The 25,889-nt window shown below is 48.2% G+C and overlaps 2 protein-coding genes across 7 annotated transcripts in view; one reads left to right on the top strand and one right to left on the bottom strand.

Annotated features, from left to right (window-relative positions):
* The window catches only part of MTMR1 (myotubularin related protein 1), a 30,279-nt gene extending 19,716 nt beyond the window's left edge, over positions 1-10,563 (top strand). For all 6 annotated transcript variants that reach the window (XM_072334933.1, XM_072334935.1, XM_072334938.1 and 3 more), the window contains 2 exons: positions 1,314-1,490; positions 9,306-10,563. In XM_072334933.1, the coding sequence (XP_072191034.1) occupies positions 1,314-1,490; positions 9,306-9,470 (342 nt within the window). In that variant the 3' untranslated portion in view covers positions 9,471-10,563. The remainder of the gene's footprint in view (positions 1-1,313; positions 1,491-9,305) is intronic.
* A 4,664-nt stretch (positions 10,564-15,227) lies between these two features.
* On the bottom strand, positions 15,228-25,889 carry CD99L2 (CD99 molecule like 2). The gene is made up of 11 exons (XM_072334548.1): positions 25,739-25,889; positions 21,322-21,378; positions 20,763-20,810; positions 19,994-20,089; positions 19,793-19,873; positions 19,433-19,525; positions 18,784-18,846; positions 17,960-17,986; positions 17,764-17,883; positions 16,576-16,641; positions 15,228-16,329 (listed from the first exon to the last, which is right to left on the bottom strand). Exons 1-11 carry the CDS (start codon positions 25,791-25,793, stop codon positions 16,265-16,267), a joined length of 771 nt encoding a protein of 256 aa, XP_072190649.1. The 5' UTR covers positions 25,794-25,889; the 3' UTR covers positions 15,228-16,264.

Genomic DNA, 25,889 nt, shown 5'->3' on the forward strand with positions numbered 1-25,889 from the left:
ACATATGGCCCAAAGACACTTAAGCCGTGTTTTTGTATACAACTGATGTGTAGTCTTTGAGGGCATCACAGACATGTAATTCCATGGAATACATCATGAATGCTCTATTAAATGAGATCCCATTCACTTTTCATTGGTTGTTACTTGTTGACAGTTCTGAGGGTTACAGAAAATTGACTTTCAGATATTTCCAGCCACCATCCATGGTTTTCTATCATTATTATGAGGTGGTATTAACAGTCCTTTGCTATTTTCAGAGCAGCTCCCGTTGCGTGGCTTTAGGTCACTTCGGGACATAATTTTACGGATCCTGTGCTTGAAGACTGGGAACATTCAAAACGCCAATATGAATGAAGCTGGGACATAATGAAATGCTTTGAGTTTGGAAAAGATGGGTTGTTTTTTTGTGAACAGAAAAGCGTTTTTTGGTGTTCCAAATACACTTTTGGCTTTTTTTTGTTTGTTTGTGGCACTTCACGTTTGTGTTAGAGCCAGTAGCTACACCTTGGCAGTTAGATCTGTTGTTTTTCAGGTGTGTCTCTGCTTCTGTAGAGGAAAAAGTTGCACACAGGCACCACAAGGTGGAGCTGAATAACGCATTCTCAGCAAATGCGGGCTTTCCCAACAGCTTTCTTAATAAATGAGTCGTATGCGGTTCTCAATAAAGAAATGCAATTTGAGACACAGAGGTAGTAGAAGCACATGCTTAACCACATTGTCGGGGTGTAAAATCACAAGGTGAATGTGATTGAGATTCACGTTTTGAAACCTTGTTCTAACCATGTTTATGCTGATTACATCTAGTATAATAGAACTTTCAGAAGTGCAAATAAAGCTAGTCATTTTAAATCACGTCCCCTGTAGATATTGGGGGCGAATAGTGTGAGTGGGAGAAGGAAATGAGTATTTTTCATAGGTGCCATTTTGGATCTTTCTCTCCTCACTGGAGAGAAAGCTAACTCAAAGCTAACTTATTTTTAAATCTTTTTGAAGTGGTCAACATACAATTGTAGATTTAAGGAGCTACAGACATTGCAGTAAGTTACAACCAAGACAGCTTTCTCTTCCTCAACTAGAACTTGGTGTCTTTGAAAATGTTATACCTGAATCTCCCTTCTCAGCCTTGGAAGGGAACGAGATTTCAAAGTTTTGCTGGAGTTTTAAGCCGGTTTAGTCATCAGCAGGTGTTTTCAGAGGACAGTGTAATTACAGTCAGGTAATTTTCACAACGGTGCTGATACCCAGATAATAACCTCACGTTTCAACACTTTGCAGTCCATGTACTTATTTGTCTGTATTCTTTTTTAATTCAGGAGTTAAGCACCAGGACTGTATCGCTGTGGTCCTACATAAACAGTCAGTTAGATGAATTCACAAATCCTTTCTACGTGAACTATGAGAACCACGTCCTGTACCCTGTTGCCAGTCTGAACCATTTGGAACTGTGGGTCAGCTACTACGTCAGATGGAACCCAAGGATGCGGCCTCAGGTACGAGGTTCTATTTATGTTTCCCTGAAAGTACAGAGGTAAAATTACTGTTTCCCATAAGGTCCAATTCATCCAGGAAAAGTATTCTTGTCTGTTGCTGATGGGGGGAGGAAAGATGTTTTTTCTAAAACAAGGCTTGAGATAGATATTAAAAGTGTAAGATGTTCAGTGTTCATTAAGGCTGCTGGTGGAATATAGTAGTACCCCTTTACTGAATTGTGAATGGTGACATAAGCATTCTTTTCTTTCAGAAGATTACTTTTATAACACTTATGTAATATTTTACAACACTTTTAATGCTTCTGTTGCATTAACCTTCTTGTGTAGTTTAGTGTAGCTTTCATTATGTTTTGCTGTTCAGCAGTTATGTTATAAAACACAGCCGCAGGTTCTAAAAGGAACTGTCTACATACCAACTCATTGGTGGACTCTTTAAGCTTTCTTACAGATACTTGTTTTTTCACTGACCTTTCTGTTTTCAAGCTGGCATGCTAAAGATTAAACGCTCCTGAAGTGTGCTCCTGGATTCATCTGTGATTTGTTCTTATAAGTAATGTCTCCTATTCAGACAAATCTCTAAGTCTCATCAGAAAAATGCTGTGTTTTATCTTCAGAATTCTGAGAGGGTATGTTAGGTTTGTTTCGCAGCCGTGATATATCTGAGGATGTTACTCTGTCTCTTTATTAAGGTAACATTTCAAGGTATCCCCAAGCGACTTAATGATAAATTACCTGCATTGAGTGACTGTTTGAAAGCTGCTTTCATCTTCTAACAGTTAGCAAGAGACACGAGTTTCAGATTTATTAGACACCCACAAGTCAGAGCCTGTTTAAAAAGATGTGTTTCAAGGACAGTACACTGTTAGAGATCCAAGCATCTGAGCAATACCCTGTAAGGTACTGGAAAAATGTGGGTTGCTTGCTTACTCGCTGAGGTATTTCCACTGCACTTCCCTGTTGCCCCACATTTTACTCCGTTTTCTTGATGTGGTCCTTTGTTAGGTATCCATTATAGCATGAGTTAAAATGTGAATTTTTAATGTTTATTTTAATCTCTGTAGTTTTGAAGTCAAATTGCCATCCGCTTTTTTTGCTGTCACCTTCCCTGAGCCTGTTTGCTGGAAAATATTTGCTGGTTTATGCACGTTTTAGTAGCATTAACCTTCAGCTATGCTGGCTGTATTTGATTGGGATCTGTAGGCCCTGAAAACAAAACAAGCTTTGTAAACACATGTGAAAGTCCCTCTCCAAAAGAGATAAGTGGTGGGGAAGAGTGGATGTAAGGAGAAAATGCCAGAACTGCCTTGCCACTGTGTGTAACTTGGTGCTCACTGCCTCTAAGTTGGTGTCTCTGTAAGAAAAAGATTATGTAGAATGATATGTATTAATTTCTGAGTTGCATGGACAGTTTAATTGGTACTATTGATGCCTTTTATTTGCATGAAGAGCCCCAATATAGGATTACAGCTGTATTGCAGGAGGTGCTCTACAATGAGGTGGCACACAGCCTCCCTGCAGAGGGTACCGAGCAGTGAGCCACATGGAAAGTCTGAGGATAAATGTGTGCAGGTTTTGTGGATTCCTTTTTATGCTAAACTCTGCTTCAACAAGGTCATTCTAATTCTTAAGTGAAGTGAAATGTTCCTCGGTTTTGGTTTGGAGGTGTTACATCATTATTGACTTCTTGTCCTAAGAAAATTAGATTTCAGTCCTGTTGTATTTGAATTCATTGACTGGGAGAAGGCATAGGTGGGGGTTTTTTTCTTCTGTTTTTTTTCTTATTTGCCCTTTCCTTGGGTTGGAGAAGTGAGTATTTCTATGTGACATGGGGAGGATAAGCTCTTTCAGTCTTTGTACCCAGAGCTGAGTGCTCTGTGGGTGCATACTGCTGGCTTTACAGCTGACTCTGCTGGCCTGGAATACATAACATAGTGTGATGCTTCAGAGCTTTTTTGGTTGATACCACTTCTTTCTTTTCCCATATGGTTATTCAGACCTCTACTGCAGTCTGAGAAGTTGTGGTTGTTAGCTGTCAGTTAGTTGTCTACCCAGGCAACTCTGGGAGGTTCTGCAGGGGCGGTTTTTCCAATCTGATATGCTCTTTGCCATTCCTATGTGTAGATCATGAGTAAGTGTTCAGTTCCTTTCAGTTCAAGCTATGTCTTGCTGTGGAAGGTGGAAGGACAAGAGCGTACTTCAGTTGACAGATTTGCATCACCCATTAGTTTATGAGTAGTTGTTGGTATGGCTGCTAGCAAATGGCATTTTAATCCTTGGAATATGGAGCTTAAACTAGTTTTAATTTTGTTGTTTTGGTTTTTCTACACCTGCAGTTTTTTCTTCAATTTCTGTTCTCCTGCAAGTGTTCTCCTGGGGTCTCTGTGCTAGACAGAATGTTCTAGGCCACAACCCATGGTTTTGAGCTTATTGTTTTTGCATGGAAGAGTCAGGCAGGAGATGGCAGGAAGAGGAGATGCTGAGTGGATCAGGTAGTTGAGAGAGAGCCCCAGGGAGGGGCTTTCATGCCCCTGGATTTCATGCCGGCATTTACTACAGAGTTTCTTGTGATGTGAGGCCTGATCACTTCTCGCTTACTGCATGTCCAAGTCAAGGTTTGCATCAGTAGGTAGAGCCTTCCACGTTCGATTGATAGCAAGTAAAATACAGACTAACTGCTTACCTTATGTTCTGAAAGAATCTGTAGTGATTGGAGAGGGAAAAAAAAGGTATTTTGTAATAAACCCTGCATCAGAACATGCACAGAGATGGAAAAACTAACATGGTATAAATGATTTAATTCTGGGGAGTTTCTAACATTCTGAAGAGCAAGCCCTTAAAACGTTACTCTAATCTTTCAGATGTCAAAAGCTAAATGAAGTGTAGGTTTAAACAAGTAATGGCATCAGTCCATAGCGTGTCGAGTTTCCTGCGCCTGTAAATCTATGTAGTTGTTTGCCAAGTGTGTATTCCTGTTTCTGCACAGTAGGGTTTGCAATTTCTATTTACTAGTCATTGCTTTTCCAGGAGGCCTGGGAGTTTGGTTGGCTCCTTGGGAGCATACCTTTACAGTAAGCATGGAAATAGTATTATAGGAAACTGCTGTTTTCATCATTTGAGATTGACTTTTTCTGTGAGTATACTGTTAACTAGGTTTTAAAGGCAAGTCAGCATTCCAGCTCGTCGGGAAGAGGAACAAAAAGCTTGAGTGAAAGATACTGTTGTCTTTGCAGTGCACAGAGTAGGTTTTTGGAAAAACTGACAGTCTCGAGAAAAGCAATGAATTTAAAATAACCATTTTCCTCTGCAGCCTTTCTTCCCTGTTGCTAAAATAGATAAAGTATACTCGCTGAACAAGACAAAATGCATTCACCGTTGAACAATTTTCATGTGAATGACTGTCCTTGAGCTAGTACAGTGATATGCGGCAGATATCCAATTAAGACTTGGCGGTACAGTGAGTGAGTAGCTATTATAATTTCTTTCATAACTCTCCTTGTGTTGACAAATTTTGTAATCCAAAAGCACTTCAGGATCTTGAAGGGTTACTTGGAAATGAAAACCTGAGAATCAGTACTGAAAGTGAACTGTAGTAATTCTGTGAAGAGGAAGGGTTGGAACTATTAGGAAATAACGTTGCCTTATGTCTATAGATAGTTGTTGTGTTATAGTATGTAGATTGTATGGTGTCATTGTAGCTTCTGCGTGACTATAAATATTTTAAAATAAAGAAAAAGGTAAAAAACACAAAAACACTTTCCTACAAGTCCATACCTGGCAGAGTAATTTATTCTAAGTGTTGAGTTGCCTCACTCCATTTTACAGTGTTTTGCTGGTTTTTATTGGCTTGGGTGGAGGATGCAAGTATCACTTGCAGTGAGAGAATTGTGTATGGGCTTACCAGAGAAGGAGAATGCTTATCACAGTATCACAGTATGCCAGAGAGAAGCAAGAGAAGGCACCTGGCAGTACAGGCCTGGATGAGGAAGGGAAGGAGTTCAAGAGCAGAAACTAGGTAGAAGTGAATGGACTGTGCGAGGAGCAGGGTGAGGTCTGAGCCTTAGTTATGACTTGGTACAGAAAGTTGGGACTGGAAACTTGAAGAGCATTGAAATGGACAAAGATGTGAATTGTCTGAAGGAGAATCCTGAGAACTTTGCTGAAGAAAATAAGTTGTTTTTTATTATTTATACTTTGATTTGGTTATGAGTAAGGGAAGGGGGCAATATAAAGCCTCGGTCGTGTTCATTTTAGATCTCGAGTCATTATTACAGCAGTAAATAATAGTTAAAAACAAAAAACAAAGCAAACAAAAATCAACCATAAAAACACCATTAAGTCTTCCTGAGGTGCTGCAGGTAAGTTCTCTGACTTGGACAGGACCAGCTTTTTGGTAAATGTCTGGAGCAAGGACAGGCTTGCTGGGGATCCATCCCTTATCCCTGCTGCTTAGGGAAGTTGATGTCCACACTGTTGTCCCTGTGTGGCTGGTATTTCTAGCTGTATTAGATGTAAATGGCGGTGCTGTTTTTGACTGATCATCTTCTAACCTGCTCATGCAAAAACAACTCTTTACCTGGAGTGTGGAACTCAGATGATTAGGTGCCAGCCCTTGCGGCCTGCTGTTGCTTAGCAGCATTACTGAGGTGATAGGCTGGGAAGCTGGCACTGCAAAGGAGTGGTTGGTTGCATGCCTTTCTGAAAGCCTGCCATGGAGTAAAGCAGCAAAACCTGGGTACGTCTTTGGAGCTCTCTCTCCTGATTTGAGAGGCACAGTGAAAGAGGATGCAGTATGGTTAAAGACAGAGCTCTCAAACTGCCAACAAATTCATCTGTCAAGTCAGCTATGTGATTTCTTAACAAGACTGTAATAAAGGCTTGTCATGGAGGCAGGACGTGTGCTGTGTGAGGATACGCTTGTAGAGATAAGGTGATAACAAGGCCTTTTAATAAGCAGTCTTCTCCGAGCTTCTTGGTCTTGGAGAATCCTGCTGCTCTTCCTTTTAGCAAAGAACTTTGTTCCTGCAAACCATTAGGCTATTACTGAGAAGATGTTTGGACCCACTACCTTTCGAAGAAAGCTTTCTTTAAGAGAGGAGCCATGTGGGAATAGAATGGTGTGAGATGGCAAAGCTGTGGATGGGTAGTCAGTTATCTACAAGAACTTACACAAGGTGGTGTGAGGAAATAATGGCAGCAGCAGCTTTCCCCGGGAGTACGTCTGGAGGAATGGTGGAAAGGAAGTAAACTTCTTATTTCTCTCAAGAAAGGGAAATTACAGGAGCAGCCTTAATGATATCTGGGAGAATATGCAGCTCCTTATTTAAAAAACACAAAACAAAACAACTGAAAAGCAGCACAGTGGAAGAACTTGTATATTTTCTATCCTTCGACTGCCTGTATCACTTGTTTCTAACCCCACACATATGTGATTCTAGCATGGACCCTTATCACTAATGAGTAAATTACTGTTAGCTGTTGGGAAAAGCTCCGAAAGTGTGAAAGATTTCTTTAGGCTGAATTTGAAATGTTATTCTAAGACATTAAAACAGGTATCTGAATTTTAGTGTGTAAAATGTTAGTGTTCAGTGGCTGTCCATCCACGTGGCATTGTGGTGCACGCGAGACTGTGTTAAATGCAAAGCAACAACGCATCTTTTTCTGGACATCATGAGAAAAAGACGTGTGTTTATACTAGCACGTGAAATGACATGGTGATGTTTATGTGGACGTATTTTGCAGTGTTTGAATCTAATGTGCACTTATTAAAATAGGGCCATATTTTAAACTGACTTTTTCCCCCTCCAAACCCTACTCTGTCTTGCTTACGGCTTTGCCAGGCTTAAATGTTTAGTACTGAGTCTTCTGCCTCAATAGCTTTGTAAACTGTATCCACAAAGTCTTTGTTTCTTCTGGAAGTAGAGCTAAGAAAGATATGAAAAGTATGGTAGGTTTCCTTTTGTTGAGATGAAGGGCTGTAAATGCTCCATCTCTAGGGCAAATGGGAGATTTAATTGAGAGAGAGAATCTTTCAGAAATGTGGCTGATTGTATCCTCAAAAACATTCATCTAGTTGGGAAGGCTGAGGCTGCAGCCATCTCAGTATGTTCTTAAGCACAGAGACTAAATGCAGCTAGAAAGGAAGAGATGGATTTGATTAAAAAGTACGAGCGAGTTCCAAGGGACAGGGAATAGGAAGGTGAAGCTCTTTGCTTTCTGTTCTGCTTCTGGAATATCGTCTAAGGAAAATAGTTTCACCCAGTCTGGATGGAGTCTAATCAGAACTAGACTTGAGCACTTGAAAAGGAGAAAGTGACAGCATTCAGCTGGTCTCTTGTTAGAGATGCTGTCTGTTAAGCTGTAATGCTACGTTATGTTCTGCACGGCCCATCTGACTCATTCTTTGGAGCAGTTTTCTTTGGGGTGATCTAGACTGTGTCACAAAGGATGCTGGTGTCTGTGGAACCTAAACCTGCCGGTCACTGTTTTTCACCATGAGGTGAAAGGACAGAGAAGCCCATTAGATAAAGAGCATTTTAATTTCAGAAGAATAAGTAAAGAGTGGGGTCAGAAACTGCATAAAAACCAACAGAATATTGAAGAGCTGCTCTCTAGTGGAGTAGCATCAAACTCTGCACTGAACAAAGCAGGAATACAAGAAGGAAAGTAGAATGGTAATGTTTATCTAACCAACAATTTTATGTAAGTGTACAGGAAGGCTGAATTAAGTTTGGAAAAATAATCTTTCTGACACCCTGTTTTTTTTGAGTGCATAATTTGCATCGAAGAGTTTTCTGCGTGACTCAAATATGCACTGCCTTTTAAAAGTGCTATTGTTATTTAGAGAACTTATGTTAAGATCATCCTGTTCCTTGAGATGTAAGCATGGGGAGAGCTGCACTTCAGCAAGTCGGAAGATGTGAACTGTTGAATTAAGTCATAGGGGAACACAGAAGGACTGAGCAGTGCAGGCACTCCAACCCTCCCCTGAGCACATACACAGCCTGCCATGTTCTGCAGTGGCTTTGGTTCCCAAAAGGCAGTTGTATGGAGCTGCTTCTGTGGGAGCCTGGGCTCTGTGCAGTGGAATGCTCTGGGCAGCCCTGCTGTCATCCAGACCCCTTATTTGTCTTCTCTGTAATGCATATTGCAGCATCTTGAGAAACTTCACCTTAGAGAAATGAGATAGGCTTTCTCTAGGAGATGCTTTGCGTTTGGTTAGTGAAGGAGGCTGTTGTCTTCGGACTTGTGGCCTCACCGGCTAAAGAATTTGTGTGGGCAGAGCAGGCAGGGGTAGTGAGGAGGAAGGCTTGTGAGTTGTGACTCAGTTGTGTGTTGACAACAAGAAACCCTCTGGTTTTCTTCATGTAAAACTGTGTGAGAATGTCCTGCTTGGGTGTGCATCTCAGCCCTGCTCTCCTGGGTGAAGGTGTTTCAGAAGCCTGACATGTCACTTGCTTTCTCTGGCAATCTGCAAGTTTCCCAATGTTACATCTTCCTATGGTTGCCTGGCCAGCCCAGTTAATTTATTTTCCCATCTTGTGCTTTCCGAAAGCTGTGAACAATTCGGAGATGATGGAGGATAAGGTAAATTAGAAGCAATAGGCAAACTTTTTTGGCCTTTCTGTGGCATTTAAAATAAGGGAAGGCCTCTCTTTGCTCCCCTTCAGATGGCTAAGCGCTGTCCCTAGATATTGACACACAGAAATCCATAGCTGTTGGATTCGTGGTGTTACCACAGGACGCAGTGGAAGCATTACTTGAGAAGATAACTTGTTACTATGCATCAAAGTAAACCTTTTCTTTCTTCACCCACAGGTTCCAATCCATCAGAACCTTAAGGAGCTGCTCGCCATCCGGACTGAGCTTCAGAAGAAAGTTGAAGATTTGCAGCGGGAAGCAGCTACACGGTCCCTTTCCTCCTCCTCTGACAGAGGTTCATCTCCGTCCCATTCAGCCACACCAGTGCACACTTCTGTGTGACGTGTAACTAAAGCTGTGCGAAACAATTCAGGTCAGGTAATACAGAGAGGGGGGCAAAATGTTTTCCTGTCACGCAGGGATTGTGAGTGGCTTGTAATTGCTATGATCTACATGCCTTACTGTGTCTGATATTACCACGATGAGGCCAAAAAGAGCTTCAGTAGATGTGATGTCTTGTCTCGTTGGCAGTCCCCACGTGTTTTGACATCTCTACTTAAATCATCAATTGTGAGATTAAACCTTGTTTTGAGCAACTAACAATTTAACCATCCTCAAAAGGGAATCCATCTGCCAAGCAGACAGCAAGATGCCTCTCACACTGCCTAGGGTACCATGCCTGCTAGAGAGAACCGGATGAAATGGACCCAATGCTTACACAGCACGTTGAGAACGTTTTTCTGAATGGGAGCTCTGTATTTCACACGGTAATACAATAGATATATATTTTTGGTAGAGCAATTGTGTTTTTTTTTAAGGAAATTGATGCACTTGGAAATTGATTTTAAAGTAATGTTTTCCAGTGTAGTCAGTTTTGCATTTCAACTAAATATGCCATTAAAAGTGGATGAAGATAAACGGGGTTTGTCAAATACACCATGCTGACTTGTATGATGTAATATATTTGGTGAAGCACGTATTTTAGTTTTTTTTTAATGCCTTTTGTACAAGTTGCAATAAAGTCTTTTGACGGTTTAGTTTATTGTTCAGCTTCAGCCTCCTGAGCGAGGGGTGGATTTAATCACGTCAAGGTCTTGTTCAAAGTACAGGTTTGTTTTCTAGCAGATGGTAGCACTGGGGGGTTGAAATGACACTCGGCTGTGTAAATTGTATAGTCTGTATAGCTCCACGTGCTGTTAGCCATGTTTTATTTTAAGCTGTACACACAAAACGCAGAGCCGTGTCCATCCATGTACACGTGTATGTGATGTTCAACATAATGCTGATGGTTCTTACGCTCTGAGTTCAGAAAACGGATCCTGCCTACCCAGACACATTGGAAGACCTTAACTCGTAATGACTTTGTTTGACAAAGTTTTTTAAATATGAGCTTAATTGGTTTGCTTGAAATAAAGCCGGTTGGCTGTTTTTTAAACACTTGGTAGCATTTTATTTCTGTAGAAAAAGCAGAAACCTTCCCAAAGGTGTTAATAGCAGATACTTGATTGCTGGAACGTCCAGCTTTTCAAGGCGATGACTCTGTGGCCTCTTTAGCAGGTGTAGAAATGGCCCCTGTAAAAGGTGTAGAAGTGGTGCACGCTGAAAACCTTCCTGTTCCTTTTCCTCACCGTGTTTCATGAGATCCTGGTTGCTCTCCTTGAGGTGCTGAAGTGCTGCAGGTGTGCTTTCCAATTCATGCTTCAAGTTCTGCTGCTGGGAATTAAACCCTGTTCTTAAGAACGTGCCGGTTCCGTATGCGAACAGCATGCATTGCTCTCTGTGAGTAGACAATATATTACCATGCTTTTGCCCTTAATATGAGGCAGCTCTTTTCCATTTCTCTCCATTAATATACACAGTGTACAGTAAATGAGGGAGGTGAGCTGTGAGTGTCTGCAGCTCTGCCTGGAAAGGTGGATGCGCCGTGTCTGTTCTCCCAAGTTTCCCCTGTAGGGCAGGAGGTGTCTTCTGTGATGCAGCATTTTTATAACAGGTATTTGCCTACAGGAACAAAGCACAGGGATGCTGCATCTCCTACCAAACCTCATGCTTTTCTATAGAAAGATAACTCGTGTTTCTCTGGTTTTTTGTGCTTTTTGTTTTTTTAAAGGTTCTACTAAACTATATGCCAGCAGTAAATTTTACATTGCCAAAATATGTTGAGCTGGTATTCAACTGAACTGCCGTAACTCAGATTTCCTTGACGTTTTGACTGTACATTAAAGCAAAGCATTTTATCTCTAAAATGCAGCGCTAAGGAAAATCTTTTGAAGTTTTTTCTCTTTATTGGTGCTCGTAGTCACGACGTTTCCTCTATAATTATTGTAGAAGTGATGACCGCATTAGCTTAGGCATTGTGAGATTTTAAAAGCTTATGTTCCTGGAGCTGCTATGTGAGAACCGCGCTGTGCCACAAAGGCTCCCACGTACCTCCGCTGCTGCCAGTTCATCTGCAGGTCCCAGAATCAGAGTCAGCACAGCTCAGGGCATCTGCAGGGGCAGTGGAAGGGCGAGGATCCTGCTGTAACGTGTACACGGCACGGGTGGTTCTGCACACTCTTAACATGGTGATTTGCAGAGGTGAGCAGCAGAATGTACGTCATGGTTTTGTGTCTGTTTCCCAATATTCAAATGCTTTTTTTCCTATTGATTTAACAACTCTCCATCTTTTTTTTTTTTTCCTTTTAATTTTTAGTAAGGCGGTATTGGACTGTTTGCAGGTAAGAGCAGAATGCTGCTCCCTGTGTGATGTACCCTGAACTGCTAACTCTAATTCAGTCGCTGCATTTTCTTTTGCTTCACTTGTTTGGTTTTGAGTCATCATAAAGGGAACGTGCAGGAGGACAGCAAGCAGTTCAGTTTGATCTCTGAGTGACACTTAAGAGAGCAAACAACATGAACCTGGCATACCGGAGTAGACTGAAGGCATGGTAAACAATTGAAACAGTTTTTGCTTGTGAAGTGAATCATCAGCATCAGGCACTTGGCCACTTCAGTCCTGTTTCGGGGCTTAATTACACTGTTTCCTCCTCTGTAGGTAAGTATCAGTGTTTTGGTTTCAGAAAAACAGAAGGCAGCTTTTAAAGCTGGTAAACAGTCGTACCCACCCCTTTTTGTTCCCTGCACAGGCAGCCTTCTGCAAAGAGTTAATGCTTTTAACAAGGAAAGTGATTTCTCTCCCGGTTTAAAAGAAAAGCTGTATTAAGCCCTGTGCTGTATTTAGCAATGCCAGGAGGGGCTGGTTCCTCAGGAGCTGGAGATGAGGGATCAGCAGCTCACATTTGGGTGGTCTGAGCACTGTAGCAGAGGACGAGGTAAAACAGGTGACTCAGAATATTCCCCAGGTGAGGCAGACCTCGTTGTAGAAGATGCAAAAAGGAACGCTCGTGTGCTGAGAGATCATATCTGAACTAAGTGGGTATCCTGCCTCAGGCATCTCTTGAGTGCCAGGCGAACCACGTGCAATTGGGAAGAAGGAATTTTATTTCTACCAGGAGTTGGAGGCGGTGGGTAGTTTGAAACACAGACACATTGTCTGCCCATCAAACTAAGCAATGCATTGTTATATGAAGGTCAGAATCTTTATTCACAGCGCACGGGAGATTCATGGTTGTGAAACTGTAAAGAGAACCACAGGGAACTTGCAGCGCTGCGACAGACAGACAGCCAGGGAGTGAGTCAGGGGCAGCGCACTGCAGTGCCTGAGCTCAGGGGCCTGAGGAGGAGAGGGATGATGACCAAGTGTGTGTGCTTACACACTTCAACTTCTACCATTACATTACAGCCCCTCAATCATACATATCCCCTCACAGACCATTTTGGGATGCATTGGGAAGGGTGTTTCTTCTGCTGTGTTTTTAATGAAGTCTTTAGTGGTGTCGTAGAAGAGGTTATGTATAGAAAGGCTATGGTCTGCCATTTGCAGTTGACTTGCAACACAGGAAAAAAAAGGTCCCAAAATGCCTTAGTAGACAATTTGTTTTAATGTTTTCCAAAGGTAGTCGGATTCTGATCTGTTCCCCGCACTGACCCTTACATGCATGTGTCAATGGTAGCAGAATTAATCTTTGCACAGCACAACAGTCAGCCTTCGCTTGGCACACATTGCTTCTGCATCGGCAAGCAGTATGCTTTGCTTTGCGATCAGAATTCCGCTCACAAGATACAACTCTAATTTCACAAGAATCTTGTTTCTGAGCTTCCTGTGTTCACTTTTATTACAGAACCAAACGTGAAGGCCTTACCCTGCCTCGTCATTTTGCTTTTTCAGACTCTGAAATGGTACTGTGGAGCAATTCCACTGTTAGCACAACAAATGAATAGCGATCAGCGGCAGTGCAGCGCTTGTTGGGATTCCGTAATGAGGCTGCGAGAAAATGACTGAGTTTATTAAAGCACCAAAAAGAAAAGGGAATTCACAATGGAGTTATTCTAAAGTGAAGGATTCAATGGCACAGTATTCTAAAATGAAGAACCTGCTGCAGTACTGCCAAAGGGAAAGGCAAGCAATTGGCAAACAGTGGGATAAGAGCTGGTTAAGTTCCTTCAGTTCTGTTTTTCTATGTAACTGTGAAAGCTCTTCTGAACCATGACATGAGAAGGAGCTTTAGCGAAGCTGGAGATGTCATAAGAGCCCACAGCGCAGCCTCGCATGAGCTCCCAAGTCAGCTCTGTGTACACTGTGGGACTTGGGAAAAGAAAAAACCATCCTGGTATCCCACTCGTTTCGCTGCCTTTTTAAATACGGGGCAAGAAGGTTCACGCCACCGAACACAGAGCAAGTGCAAGAATATGACAAATTCCATATCCCCGTTTCAAGTGAAGGGATACCAAAAGAAATGAAGATGGCTATGGAGGTGAGCGCTGTGTCCCTTCTTTCAGCACTTGCTTCACTGCCAGGAAAATACAGCTGAGCTCCCCATCACTGAAATGGCCCAAGCAGTGAAGGTGCAAGGCCTGAGCTCCCCACATCTCACTCCCATCTGCTGGGCAGACAGAGGAGGAAGCAGACTGCATGAAGCCAGCTGAGCCTTAGCTGGCACTCAGCACATCGTGGCTTTGGTTTCTGTCCAGTTTTGAAGACAAGACTGAGTTTAATTTCTTATCTGCAGTATTTGTCAATATTTTCCCATCTGAAATCCCGAAGAGAGAGATTTCTATTTCTGTTACTGTAAAGCTTCTGAAAATGCCATCCCTTTCACTGCGTGTTCGCATTTTGCCATATATACCACATAGCTTGAAGTTACATTAAGGCGTAAGTTTTCACCAGTCATATAAAAGGCCTTTGGGAAAGGAGCACTTTTAAGTGCTGTCCGCTTCTGAATTCTGAAAGGGCTGTTTTTCCTCAGTGAAACCACCACCTGCAGTACCTGTGAGTTAACTACATGTTTCTTCTACGTCCTGCTGTAACCATTCCCTAAAGGAGGGTAACTAAGTCTTACGGCCTGTAAGCAAGAGGTGCAGGGCCATGGAAACATGCTGACAATCTGCATCTGCAGGCAACACCGGTATCAGCTAAGAGAAATGAGATCGCATTTGCTTCATCTAATCTAATCTGAAATGACTCCCGGTGCTCATCGGTACTGTTTTGCAACACCTTCTGTACAATCACTTTGTAAAAACATTTCTCATGCTACAGCTTTCAAACCCATTCAGCTAAGAGAGAAAAGACAGGTGATGGTGTGGGAAAGGGAGAAGCACAGCCTGACTCCAGGGATGTGGCTTTCCTGACATCGGATCTCCTGCCTGTGCCCAGCAGAATTCTCCAGCCACCATCCCCCAGTAAAATCTGGCACTTTGAGTACACAAACAGAGGGAGTGTATCCTGCACCTGCCTCAGAATCACTAAAGCTGGATCATCTGAGATCATCCAGTCCAACCTACCACCGATACCTCCCGCTGACCGTGTCCTTCAGTACAACATCTATGCTGTTCTTCAACACCTCCAGGGATGGCAACTCCACCACTCCCTGGGCAGCCCGTTCCAGCAGCTGACTGCCCTCTCAGAGAAGTATTTCCTGATGTCCAACCCGACCCTCCCCTGGCACAACACGAGGCCATTCTTGCTGTTGCTAATTACACAGGAGCAGAGAGTCACAGTCTCAGAACAAGCAAGAACTACTTTTTCTAATCCACACGCATTTGTACAACGAAGGAGCGACAGTTAATTGCAGTATTGTGGACTAAGTGCTGTAAATACGTGAGGCACCAGATATCATTAGAACTCATCTCCCTTATAAAGTGCCGTAGTTGTTCTGCTAGAGCGAGTGTAAGGCTTTAAAAACGCAAGTGTTAAGAAGAGCATAAGGAATTGTGCAGCTGTCGCAAAGGACTTAAAACGTGACTGAGCCATTTCCTTTCAGAGGGAGCTGTGGGACAGAAGGCTCATCGAGTCATGGAATGGCTCAAGCCAGAAGGGACCTCAGGGATCATGGCAAGGCCTTGTGGCAGTGAGTCTGCCTGACAGCTCTGAATCAAAGCTTTAGGTAGTCCACGTACATTCACACAATCTGGGATCTGCAAAACAGGTTTAAAAATGCACATATTTCAGGGCTGCATATAAACCGGGAGTTCCTTTTACACTGGGCAGTCACTTCTCCTTCACTTCCCATTGCTTTGGGAAAATGCCTCAGCAAGTGTCTGTCCCCACGTCTTGGCATCAGTATGAGAGGGCCGGGGAGGAGGAAGCAGCACCCAGGCAGTGAGGGCAGGCCTCGGCAGCAGCACTGCGGCGCAGGGAGACTGGAGACTGACGGAGGGAGGTGGCTGGTTTGCTTTGGGTTGCTAATAACAGGCACTTTGCTGTCCTTACACCTGTAAGCAGTCCTTGCAAAAGAACTCGTCCTTTACCCGCAGGGGATCACTGCTGAAGCACCTGCTGTTGGTTTGAATACGACTTGCAGTCAAACCTCCAGTATTCCTTCCATGTAAACATATCTTGTTACAAAAAAGAAGCACGTATGTATTGCCATCCTAACCCTAAAGCCTAGAGCAGTAAGAAGCCAGTTCAAGCCTAAGTACACATCAGACAGCTTTGGATTCAAATGAAATAAATAGCTAAATTACAAGCAGGTGAGATCTTGGTGTTTGCTGCCACCGGGTTCCTTCCCAGCAGGAGGAGATGGCAGGCCGTGCCCTCACACCTTTGCGCCGTCGTGTTTCGGCGGTTCTGCCGACTGTGTTTCCAGCACTGAGTATTTAACTGGGGAAGAAAACAGAAGTCATTAGTATGGCAGTACACAGCTGTACAGGACTGCAAGCAACGGGTGCCAAGCGCCGCTCGGCTGTATCCAATCTCAGCCTTTACAGCAGCCTCCCTTATCTGGGGCCGAAGGAGGGAGCACACTTCTGGTGTGAGGCACTTCTGGAGGCTGAACACACTAAAGCTCAACATCAACTGCCACCATTTGCAGAATGAGATCACACAGCTTTATGGCCAAGTCCTCACCTTGGGGCTCCTCGCTTACGACAGCTTCCATGTTCTCCCCTTTCACGTATTCGGCGTTAAGTCCCTCTGAGAAGCAACAATGAAGAGAGTGAGATGGGAGGTTAGAAAGCAGAAATTGATGGCTTAAAACCTGTGGTAACAGGCCTACCTTTGGAAGCTAAGACGGCAATTTTGCAAACTCCCCTGCACTGACAGCAGCTGGAAACATCAGTAAACCATGACTGGTGCTGAGAAAGCTGTGCTGCATTCTCAAGGCACTGCAGAGCTTGGCTCAGATGGGTGAGCTCCCAGCCCAGCTCTCCTGCATCAGCCCTGGGCAGGAGAACGTGGCTTATGAGGCAAGGCCACACATTGAGCCCACTGCTGTCCCCAGGCATGTGTTCTGCTGGGATGGCACCCAGTGCCATTGTGCTCCTTGAGAGAAAAGCCATTTCCACAGTGGCTGACGGCTTGCAGATTGCTGTCATGCATTGCGAGGCATCTAAGGCCTGACATTAGCCCAGCGTGCCGTGTCTGATGGCTTAAATTAATCCTCCTTTATAATTAACTTTAATTTCCTGCTGCCTTTCTGGGACTTTGTGTGTCTCAGCTTTCCCCTCATCAAAGCCTTCACTCTCTTCTTTTAAAATTATTTATTCTTACCAAAATATCATTTGAGTGGAGGGAAAATACAAGGGAGTTTCGTTCTATCGCATTCATTGGACTCTCCCTGCTGATCTCATTTACCAAAACACTCCTGTTTGTTGCAGACACACAACTGGGAAAATGATGTGATTCCCACCCAAACTTCCAGCCCCCACCGCCACAACCCTGCTACAGCAGCAACATCACGCCCAGCAAGACTCCTTGGTTCCTATGCCTCAACTGATTCATCAACTGGAAAGCCAGGTGTAATTCCTTCACCCGTCCCATATGGACAGATGGAGACTGGAGGCTGACAGCAGACTGCTGTAGCCTGAAAGCTGCTGCTGAGTGCTCCCATGCCGGGCATGCTACAACCTCAGTACGAACTGGAGTCAAGGGCAGCCAGGTGGGACCCCACAACCAACACTGCCAATGCGTTTTTCTCAGTCCTTTTGGCAGAAGGTGCACGGTTTGCTTTCACTTGGAGGGGTGTCCCCACACACCAAGTCCCACTCTGCAATCCTTCCCCCTGTGGCCCTCCCAGCCCCACCCGGAGCTGCTTACGCTGTATGCTGAAGCAGAACTTCTTCTGCTGGTAGGAGATGTAGCTGGAGACGGCCCCCACAAGTGCCATGGCCAGAGCACTGGCAATGCCGGCGATGGTGCCCGTCTCTACCCGGTTGTCTGCAGGGCACAGAAAGGCACTGAGTGGTGGGGAGGTGCCCAGGCCCTGCTCCCCCCGCAGCCCTCATGGCCCTACCTTGGCTGTCAGTGTTGCCTCCAGATCCTGCAAGAGAAAAGACGTATCAACAGCCCAGCCTACACAACCCCACTGCCCACGCTGGCACAGAGATGCTCTTCATTGCAGTGTGGCATCCTCACGCCACCAGAGGGGACAGCTGCCTGAGCTGTGAGCTGGCACACCTGTATATGACATGGGGGTGTCCATACGTAACACTGGGGCAGCTGCACATGATGTCAGGGCAACTGTGCACAGCTCGAGATGAGAGAAATGGCTCTTGCTGGAAGCTGCAGCTCCGAGCGAGTTGCTTAACCCGCATTACAGAAGCAGGTCAGCACTGTATTAATGCTTCCAGTGCAGTTTGTCCTTGGCACAGTGATTCATTAAATGTCGACCGGGCTGGTGGTGTTCGCCATTTCTAACTCGACTGCCTTTAATATTTAATACTGCAGCTCTCTGAGCAGGATGAGCCAAGCGCAGCTGGTTCCCTGTTCCTGAAACCAACAGTCGCATCCTGAGAGGAGAGACAGTGTCCATGAGGAGCGGGGTGACAGCCCCATAAGGTCAGCACAGCAGGGGGTGGGGGCCAAGAAGAGTCATTCCAGCCCCACAGCTGTACTCCCTCTGCCAGGTGCTCAGGGACAACCTGGCATCTGCTGGTGGTGGTAGTGTGAGGTGTCTGGCCCAGGGCTACCAGTGCCAGTCACAGCAAGTGCCCCTGCTAATCCCCTTAGACCCATTGTGGGGTCTCTTGCCATGATGAGATGCCCCCTCGGGTCCCTGCACTGTGGCCATCTCTGCCCCATGCTGAGGACACCAACCAGCCCGTGGGCCCTCCCTACCTTTCTTCTTGTCAGGGCTGTAGCCATCATCCACAACGCCTTCCAGGTCACTGTCCGAAAATCCTTGAAAAATAACAACAAACTCAGATTGGAGAGCAAAGAGAAATCATCCCATACTGGCCTTCCAGACAAAGTGTAGACCCCAAAGGCGCAGACCAGTTACCTAGTTAGTACGGCCTAATAAAGCACCTGGCTATGAATTACACACGTGAGGAGGGCATACGACCATCTCGACATCCATAAACTAGCCGTGCAAAGTCTGTTTTGTGGCGGTGGTGCTCAAGGGAGCAATCCTTGCAGACCAGTGATGCACCCACCAGAGCATTTCAGAGATGGAAAAAGAAGTCTCTGGCCTCAGCATGTGCTGTGCCAGGACTGAGCCTGCCCTGCATTTACATCTTGGCTATGACTGCAAACCCCAAGAGCACTCAGTTAAACTGCTGTTGGGCATGGGGACGAGGGGAACGCAATAGAACCCCACAGCCCCAGACAAGGCATGACCGCTGTTTCTGCTCACCCCCAGCTTCTGGCAGCGATCCACTGTTTAATGGAAGGGGTGCCCCACAGTGAGCACTCAGTGCTGGGGGGCTCCCACAGGGCCCAGGAACACACAGTGGTGAGAGAAGCAGTGAGAGGGAAACCCACGTACCTTCCTCCGGCCTCACAGCCGGCCGCCTGCCATCCCTCGCATCGTCCCAATCTCCAAGAGCATCAGCCAAGTCCAGATCCGAAGGATTCTTCCCTGTAAAACAAGATGTGGTTAGCAGCTCTAGCACCCTCCTTATGTGGACTGTATGTCCTAAATGTCAGCTAAAAACGTGGAACGGAGCCAGCCTGACCCTCTCAACCCACTTGCTATCTGATCAATAAGTTTCGTCTCATCTGAAAATGACCACAGGTATGCCCGTCTGTGCCATGCTCCTGTGTAGCAGTCACACCGCGGCCTGCCTGCAGCTCTCACCTGAACAAACTGGGGCTGGACATGGCGTGGCCAGAAAGCTGCACTCACCTGGGTTCTGTTTGCGGGGACTCTGTGTTGTTTTTGGCCGCTTGGTGGTGGTGCTATGGATGACGTCCCAAAAGCTGTTGTCTGAAAGCGCCACAGAGGGGAGAGAACAAAACGCTGTTAGTTCCCAAAGGCACACCCAGCATGGCCCTGGCTGTACGCAGCCCCAGCTCCCACAGAGCAGTGATAGGCAGGGTGACGTACCTGGCTTCCCCGGCCGTGGGAAGGGCCTGGCGGTGGGCCTGGCTGGCCTGCTGGTGGGCTCCACGGGGTTGTCAAAGTAATCAGCCAGGTCAAAGTCTGCAGAGAGAGCGGACGGGCAAGTCGTAGTGCTGGGGCTCTGTGTGAGCAGCCCCTGGCACATGGCACTGCTCGGCCTGTGAGCAGGGACATGCAGCCAGGGCCAGGCATGAGCATCCTCCAGCAGGGCTGGTGCTGGGATCTGGGCAGCCAGGGCCCTGACTCCCACCATCGGATGGGAAAATGCCCCCGGCCTGGCACTGTTTGGTGAAAGCCGGGGATGTCCTGGAGCAAAAGCTCCTCCCCAGGATCAAAGCCAGCCGGTGCTGCACAGGCAGAAATGACGGCCCTCATGCAGCTCAGCCGTGACCTGTGTCAAATCCATTACAATACTGCAAAGTGTGCAGAACTCGGTCGTGGCCATAAATGCTCTCGTGTTGGCTGCCTCCACAACAGATAGAAACATCAATACTGCATTCACTTAGGCACAGGTGCGCAGTGCTGCCAATGGAGAGGGGAGATACAAGCAACACAGTGGCTGCGTGGTGATGGCGGAGAAAGCACCGCCAAGCAGTGCGGGCAGGGGAAGCTCAAGCAGCACAAGCAGCCGCTGGAGCACAGCATGTCACCAACCAAGAGGTGATTCTCTGCCAACCAAGATTCAACACCCGAGCTGCTGCCGACAGCACACAGCTGACACTCGCTGAAATGACATGTTCCAAGAACATCTCACCTCTCCCTCCTGTCCCACCGGCCGGCTTACTGGGTCTCTTGGGTGTGGCTGTGATAGAAAGGGGAGGAACACGTTAGAACACAAGGCTAGGACTTGGTGTGTGAGCCCGCCGTCTGCTGGAGCAGTTCTGCAGACACCCCAGTGCTCAGGCCCCGACTACTCCCAGGGCAAAACAAGCCGCCGTCGGCTTCAGGAGGTGGTTTTATTTATTTTGTCATCATTTTTATTTTCCCTGCAAAGCACTCTCCATTAACAGCGGTTAGCTTTATCAAGTACATGAATAAATGATGAGTGAGAGTTGTGGCCGCTCCATTCCTATTAATTTCCATCTGAACGCTGGCATGCTTCTGCTGCACCCAGGTGCTGCCGTGCCCCTGTCATCAGCACCCTGGGACGGAGCAGCAGGCACGGGGCTCCCATGGGCACAGGCAGTCCTGACAGGGGACTGAGGCCGGCCTGCATCCTCTGCCACCTTGCCCAGAGATCCCAGTGGGCAAATGGCACCTGTTAGTTCTTAGTTTTCTCCTTATTGTGTAAAGAGTAAATGAATTTGACTTACGCCGTACGGGGCCGAGGGCATCTTCTAGGCTGAATTCCCCTGGGTCATCCCCACAACCTGCAGACAAAGAAGCAGCGCAGGAGTTACTGACTCCACACAACATCAGCCACCTTCACACACAGCCTGGCCAGGTGCCCGTGCCTGAATTGCTTTGGTTTTAGAGGGCTTTCTGCTGACCGCGACCCACCACCAGCAGGGAGGAAGACATCAGCCTTCCCCAACCCTGCGACTGTTAAACTGCAGAGCAGTCAGCTCCGCGTTTTCCATTGGATGCGGTATAAAAACACACCATGCTTCAACTTGTCAAGCGGCGCCCGCCGATTCCTCTGTCTGGCTGCCACTCATCCACACCTGCACTTGCAGTTGTACGATAAACTCAATGACAGGGCCGAGCTCCCAAGGGCTGTGCCGGGCTGTGCCATCCTGCAGTGGGATGTGCTGCTGCAGGCAGTGGGCCACAAGAGGGGCACGCAGCTCTGCCAGCACCCCAGCCCAGCCCCAACACGGCCTGCCCTGCTGCTCCGCCTCTTCCTGCGCCGCGTTAATTACTGTTGACTTACCCTCCTTCTGAATGTGTTTGTCTTGATAAATTCATGCTTTTACATCTCGGAGCATGCTGAGTAATTAATATCCTTTGGGTTTGCTAAGCGCTGCGGCACTGCAAGAGAACATTAAAATGGCTTTCCTCTCATTCCTATCGCTAAATGGATTTAGCTGCTGCCACCTGAGCTCCGGAGTGCTTCATGAATAAATTTACGGCCCTCCTGACAAGGACAATGGCAGCCACGAGGCAGCGCCCACCAGCAGGCTGCCAACCACAAACTTTCACGAGGAGCAATGCCTGAAGCTGAGCTGTGCCACTGCCCCAGCACACCCCAGCCAGCAGCAGGGCAGGGCTCCCGGCCCAGAGGAGGGGTCCCCATGTCTCTGTAAGCCCCCCCAGGCAATACGGTGCACCCAGTGCGATGCAGCCCCAGCCCTACACATGGGCTCTGTGTCATTGCCCTGCGGTTACTCGTGACCTGGGCATCCCGTGGCTGCTGGCTGACAGGGAAAGCAGGCGCAGGATGTGTTTGCCTTACTTTCCTTCCATGTGGCAACCCAAAGCATCAGCTCCCAAAGGGCAGCACTGCCAGGATGGGCACGTACTGCAGCGTCCTGAGCTGGGCCGGTTGCTTCCATCAGAGCCGGCTGCAGGCTGGGGGCAGAGGACACTGCACCACCATGTGTCCTCTCCTCATTGTTTCCTGCAGCAGGCAGCTCAGGCGCATGGCTGTGCTCGTCAGCCTTTTCGTTCATACAATTACATATGATCTAATTAAGCCTCGCTGTCTGGCAGAGCTCAGCGCACAGCACCGTAACTCACGCCCAGTGCACTCCCTGCACCACAAGAAGCGTGTTGCTTTCCATCCCCAGTGCCAGCTCAGCACCATCCCATGCAGCACCGGCCCCTCTGGCTGCCCGGGGAGCTGGGAGCCCACGGCTGAGGCGAGATGTGCCCTGGTGGAATGCAGCACTGCCCCGCTCCTGGTGTGGCCGAGCTCTCTGCTCCCAGGGAAACACTCTGATTTCCAGAAGTACTAATCAGAATCACTACTGATTATGGCAAAAAACAACCTCTGCTGTATTTTTTTTTCTCCATGCAATTAACAAGAGTATATGGTAATTCCAAGCAATCTTGCTCTTGAGATTAAAGGAAAGCCTGCCAGGAAGCACATGAATAAAGCTTTAAGATGAGAATTTGCATAATGAAGACTTTCTCTTTGCAGAGAGGCTGATAGCGGCCATGTCCCACACCTGCCAGCAGCAGCACCAGCAGCTCCACCTCCGCCAGCACCCACAGGGACAGCGGGACCCACAGACCCCATAGGAGCTGAAGCACCCGGCCCGTGCTCAAGGTCGGACAGCCCCAGGGCTCCCAGAGCTCCCTGCCGTCACCACTCTGTGTACAGACGTATTGTGCCAGGGGAAATGGAGCACTACTGGAATCTGAGTTGGATGATGCTGGCAGATGGGGCACAGCCTTTAGAATGATGGAATCACAGAATCATCAGGGTCGGAAAAGACCTACAAGATCATCCAACTGTCCGCCTACCAACCATGTTTCCCACTAAACCGTGTCTCTCAGTGCAACATCTAAATGGTTCTTGAACATCTAAATGGTTCTTGAGCATCTCCAGGGACGGTGCCTCCACCACACAGTGCCTCCCTGGGCAGAACCATTCCAGCACCTGACCACTCTCTTGGAGAACGTTCTCCTAACGTTCAACCTGAACCTCCCCTGGCACAACTTGAGGCCATTCCCTCTCATCCTATCACTGTTTCTGGGAGCAGAGTGCAACCCCCACTTTACCTCAAACCCCTTACAGGGAGCTGTAGGGAGCAATGAACCTCCTAAGCCATCCTGAGCATCTTCTTGTACCTACAAGACACATCCCTGTCCCAGCACCAGGGACAGGGTGGAGGTTATTCCATACCCAGCCTCTCCTGCTGCCCTCCTGCCTCCCTCCACAGCATCCCCACTGTCCCGGCTGCCGCTCCATCCCTCTGTTTTCCACAGTTTTATGGGACAGAATATAGTTGTTTAATCCTACTTCTCTAGATGAGGAAGTGTGGAGAACCTGATTTACTCACCTACTGCCACAGAAGCCCACTGGGTAACCAGAGCGGTTTGCTGTTGATGGGGCAGGAAATGACTGAGGCGTACACAAACGGGCTCGCCAAGCCCTAGAGAAGTGCACCTCTCACCTCTCTCGGCCTGAACAGTGGAGGGAAATAGCAGAAGAGAGGCCCAGTTTCCCCAAGCTAACCACAACACCGCTGCCTCAAACCTCCAGGAGCTATTTCTGTAAGGAGAAACAAGGCAGCCTTTGACAACAGACGCCAGGAAAAGTGACAATTCCATACAGGGAAACTAACCAAAAGTCAGGCGGCCACTTCCGAGCACGCTGTCACTTGGGGAAGAAAAGCTCTAAAACGCAGACAGGGGTGCAGAAATCAACTGAGTCCCAAGCTCTGCTGGCAGACATCTGCAATGCTTTAGCCACCATCACCAGCCCTGGGGCCGTGTGGTGGCACTGAAGGCTGTGTGAGATGCAGGGTGGGATGCAGAACACCGCCTGCCTGTGCCGCAGCTCCACCAATGTGCCAAGCCACTGCACGCCCATGGGTGCAGTGACCTCAGCCACCAGATGTGCCACCTTTCCATGACAGCACGTCAGCGCTCTCTGCACGGGCTTATGGAGAGGATATAGAAGAAGCCCAGCAGTGCGGGCAGTGAACAGCTGCCTTCTGCATCACCTAGACAAGCACTGGGCCGGGCCTGGATGGCTCAAGCCTCCCCGCTTTCTGGAAAAGCCACGGATCTCTGCACTACAAGCAGCGCCAGCGGAGCCCTGGCTGCGGTAAAGCTCTGCACAGCAGAACCCGCCCAGCTGCTTTCAGCCCACAGCCACCGCTCTATCCGCGCCCCGCAGCCGGGAGCTCCGACTCCGGCACTGCCCCGCTGCCGCCCGGCGCTGTCCCGTCCTGCCTCCCGCCCGGAACAGCGGCAGCCGAGGAACCGCGATCCCGCACAGCCCGGCCGGAGCCCCGCGGAACAGCTCTGACCCGGACACCGCTCTGACCCGGACACCGCTCCGCACCGCAGCCCTCGTCCGCCCCGGGCGGGGGTCGGAGCCGCGGAACCCCCCCGCGCGGCCGGGCGCTGACGGCGACCGGGGAACCTTGCAGCGGGGATCGTGCCGACGCACAGCGGCCCGGAAAGGTTTAGGAGCCGAACCTGCAGCCTGGCAGCCGGGATGGCACAGAGGGGTATTTTCCTTCAGCCGGGCTGCGGCCAGCGCGGATCGCCGACAGCCTCGCTGCTGACTAATCGCGTTTTCGCACTCTGATCTCGAGATGGGACGCGAGGCCCAGCCCCGCAGCGCTGTGTCGCGCCGACACCCGGCGGGGCGTCCGTGCCCGGTCCGTGCCGGCCGCAGCCCCGCGTCCCGCTGCACGTCGGGGCCGGGCCGAGCGCAGGGCCGTCTCTTCTGCGGCCTCGCGCATCGCCGCCGGCTGCCTCCTCGGTACGGCCTTTCAAAGGGCTTTGACTAGCGTCAAAAAACACCCTTTTAGAATCAGTTATTTCTGGAATAAGGAAGCAGGAGTTGCGGTAAGCTTTGCGCTGAGATCTGTTCCAAAAAGCAAAAGGACGCGGCTCCACCCCGGCTGCCCGCGGTCCCACACGCCGCCGCGAACCCTTGGGCTACGGCCTCCTCCAACCCCACCGGGCCCCGGCAGCGGGGAGGCGGGCGTCCGATCCCGGTTCCAGCGCAGGCCCAGCGCCGCCGCGATCCGCAGACCGGGAGCGGGCCGCCCCCGCGCTCCAACCGCGCCTCGGAGCCCCGCGCCGCCCCCTCCCGCCGCGCCCTACCTGCGCCCAGCAGCGCGGCAGCGGCGAGCAGCCCCAGCAGGCGGCGGGCGGCCATGGCTCGGGCTGTGCGTGTCTGTCTGCCGCGGGGCGCAGCCGCTGCCTCCGCCGTGCGGGGCGGGGCGGGGCGGGGCGGAGCGCGGCCGCTGTGGTG

This window comes from Excalfactoria chinensis, chromosome 4 (assembly GCF_039878825.1).
Source record: "Excalfactoria chinensis isolate bCotChi1 chromosome 4, bCotChi1.hap2, whole genome shotgun sequence".
Taxonomy (NCBI): Eukaryota; Metazoa; Chordata; class Aves; order Galliformes; family Phasianidae; genus Excalfactoria; species Excalfactoria chinensis.

Coding starts and splice junctions, on each gene's coding strand:
- CD99L2 (XM_072334548.1), bottom strand. CDS start 25,793: ATGGCCGCCCGCCGCCTGCTGGGGCTGCTCGCCGCTGCCGCGCTGCTG. Junction 19,874..19,993: donor CCCACGGCCGGGGAAGCCAG/GTACGTCACCCT, acceptor TGGCGCTTTCAG/ACAACAGCTTTTGGGACGTC. Junction 16,330..16,575: donor CGTAAGCGAGGAGCCCCAAG/GTGAGGACTTGG, acceptor TTTCTTCCCCAG/TTAAATACTCAGTGCTGGAA.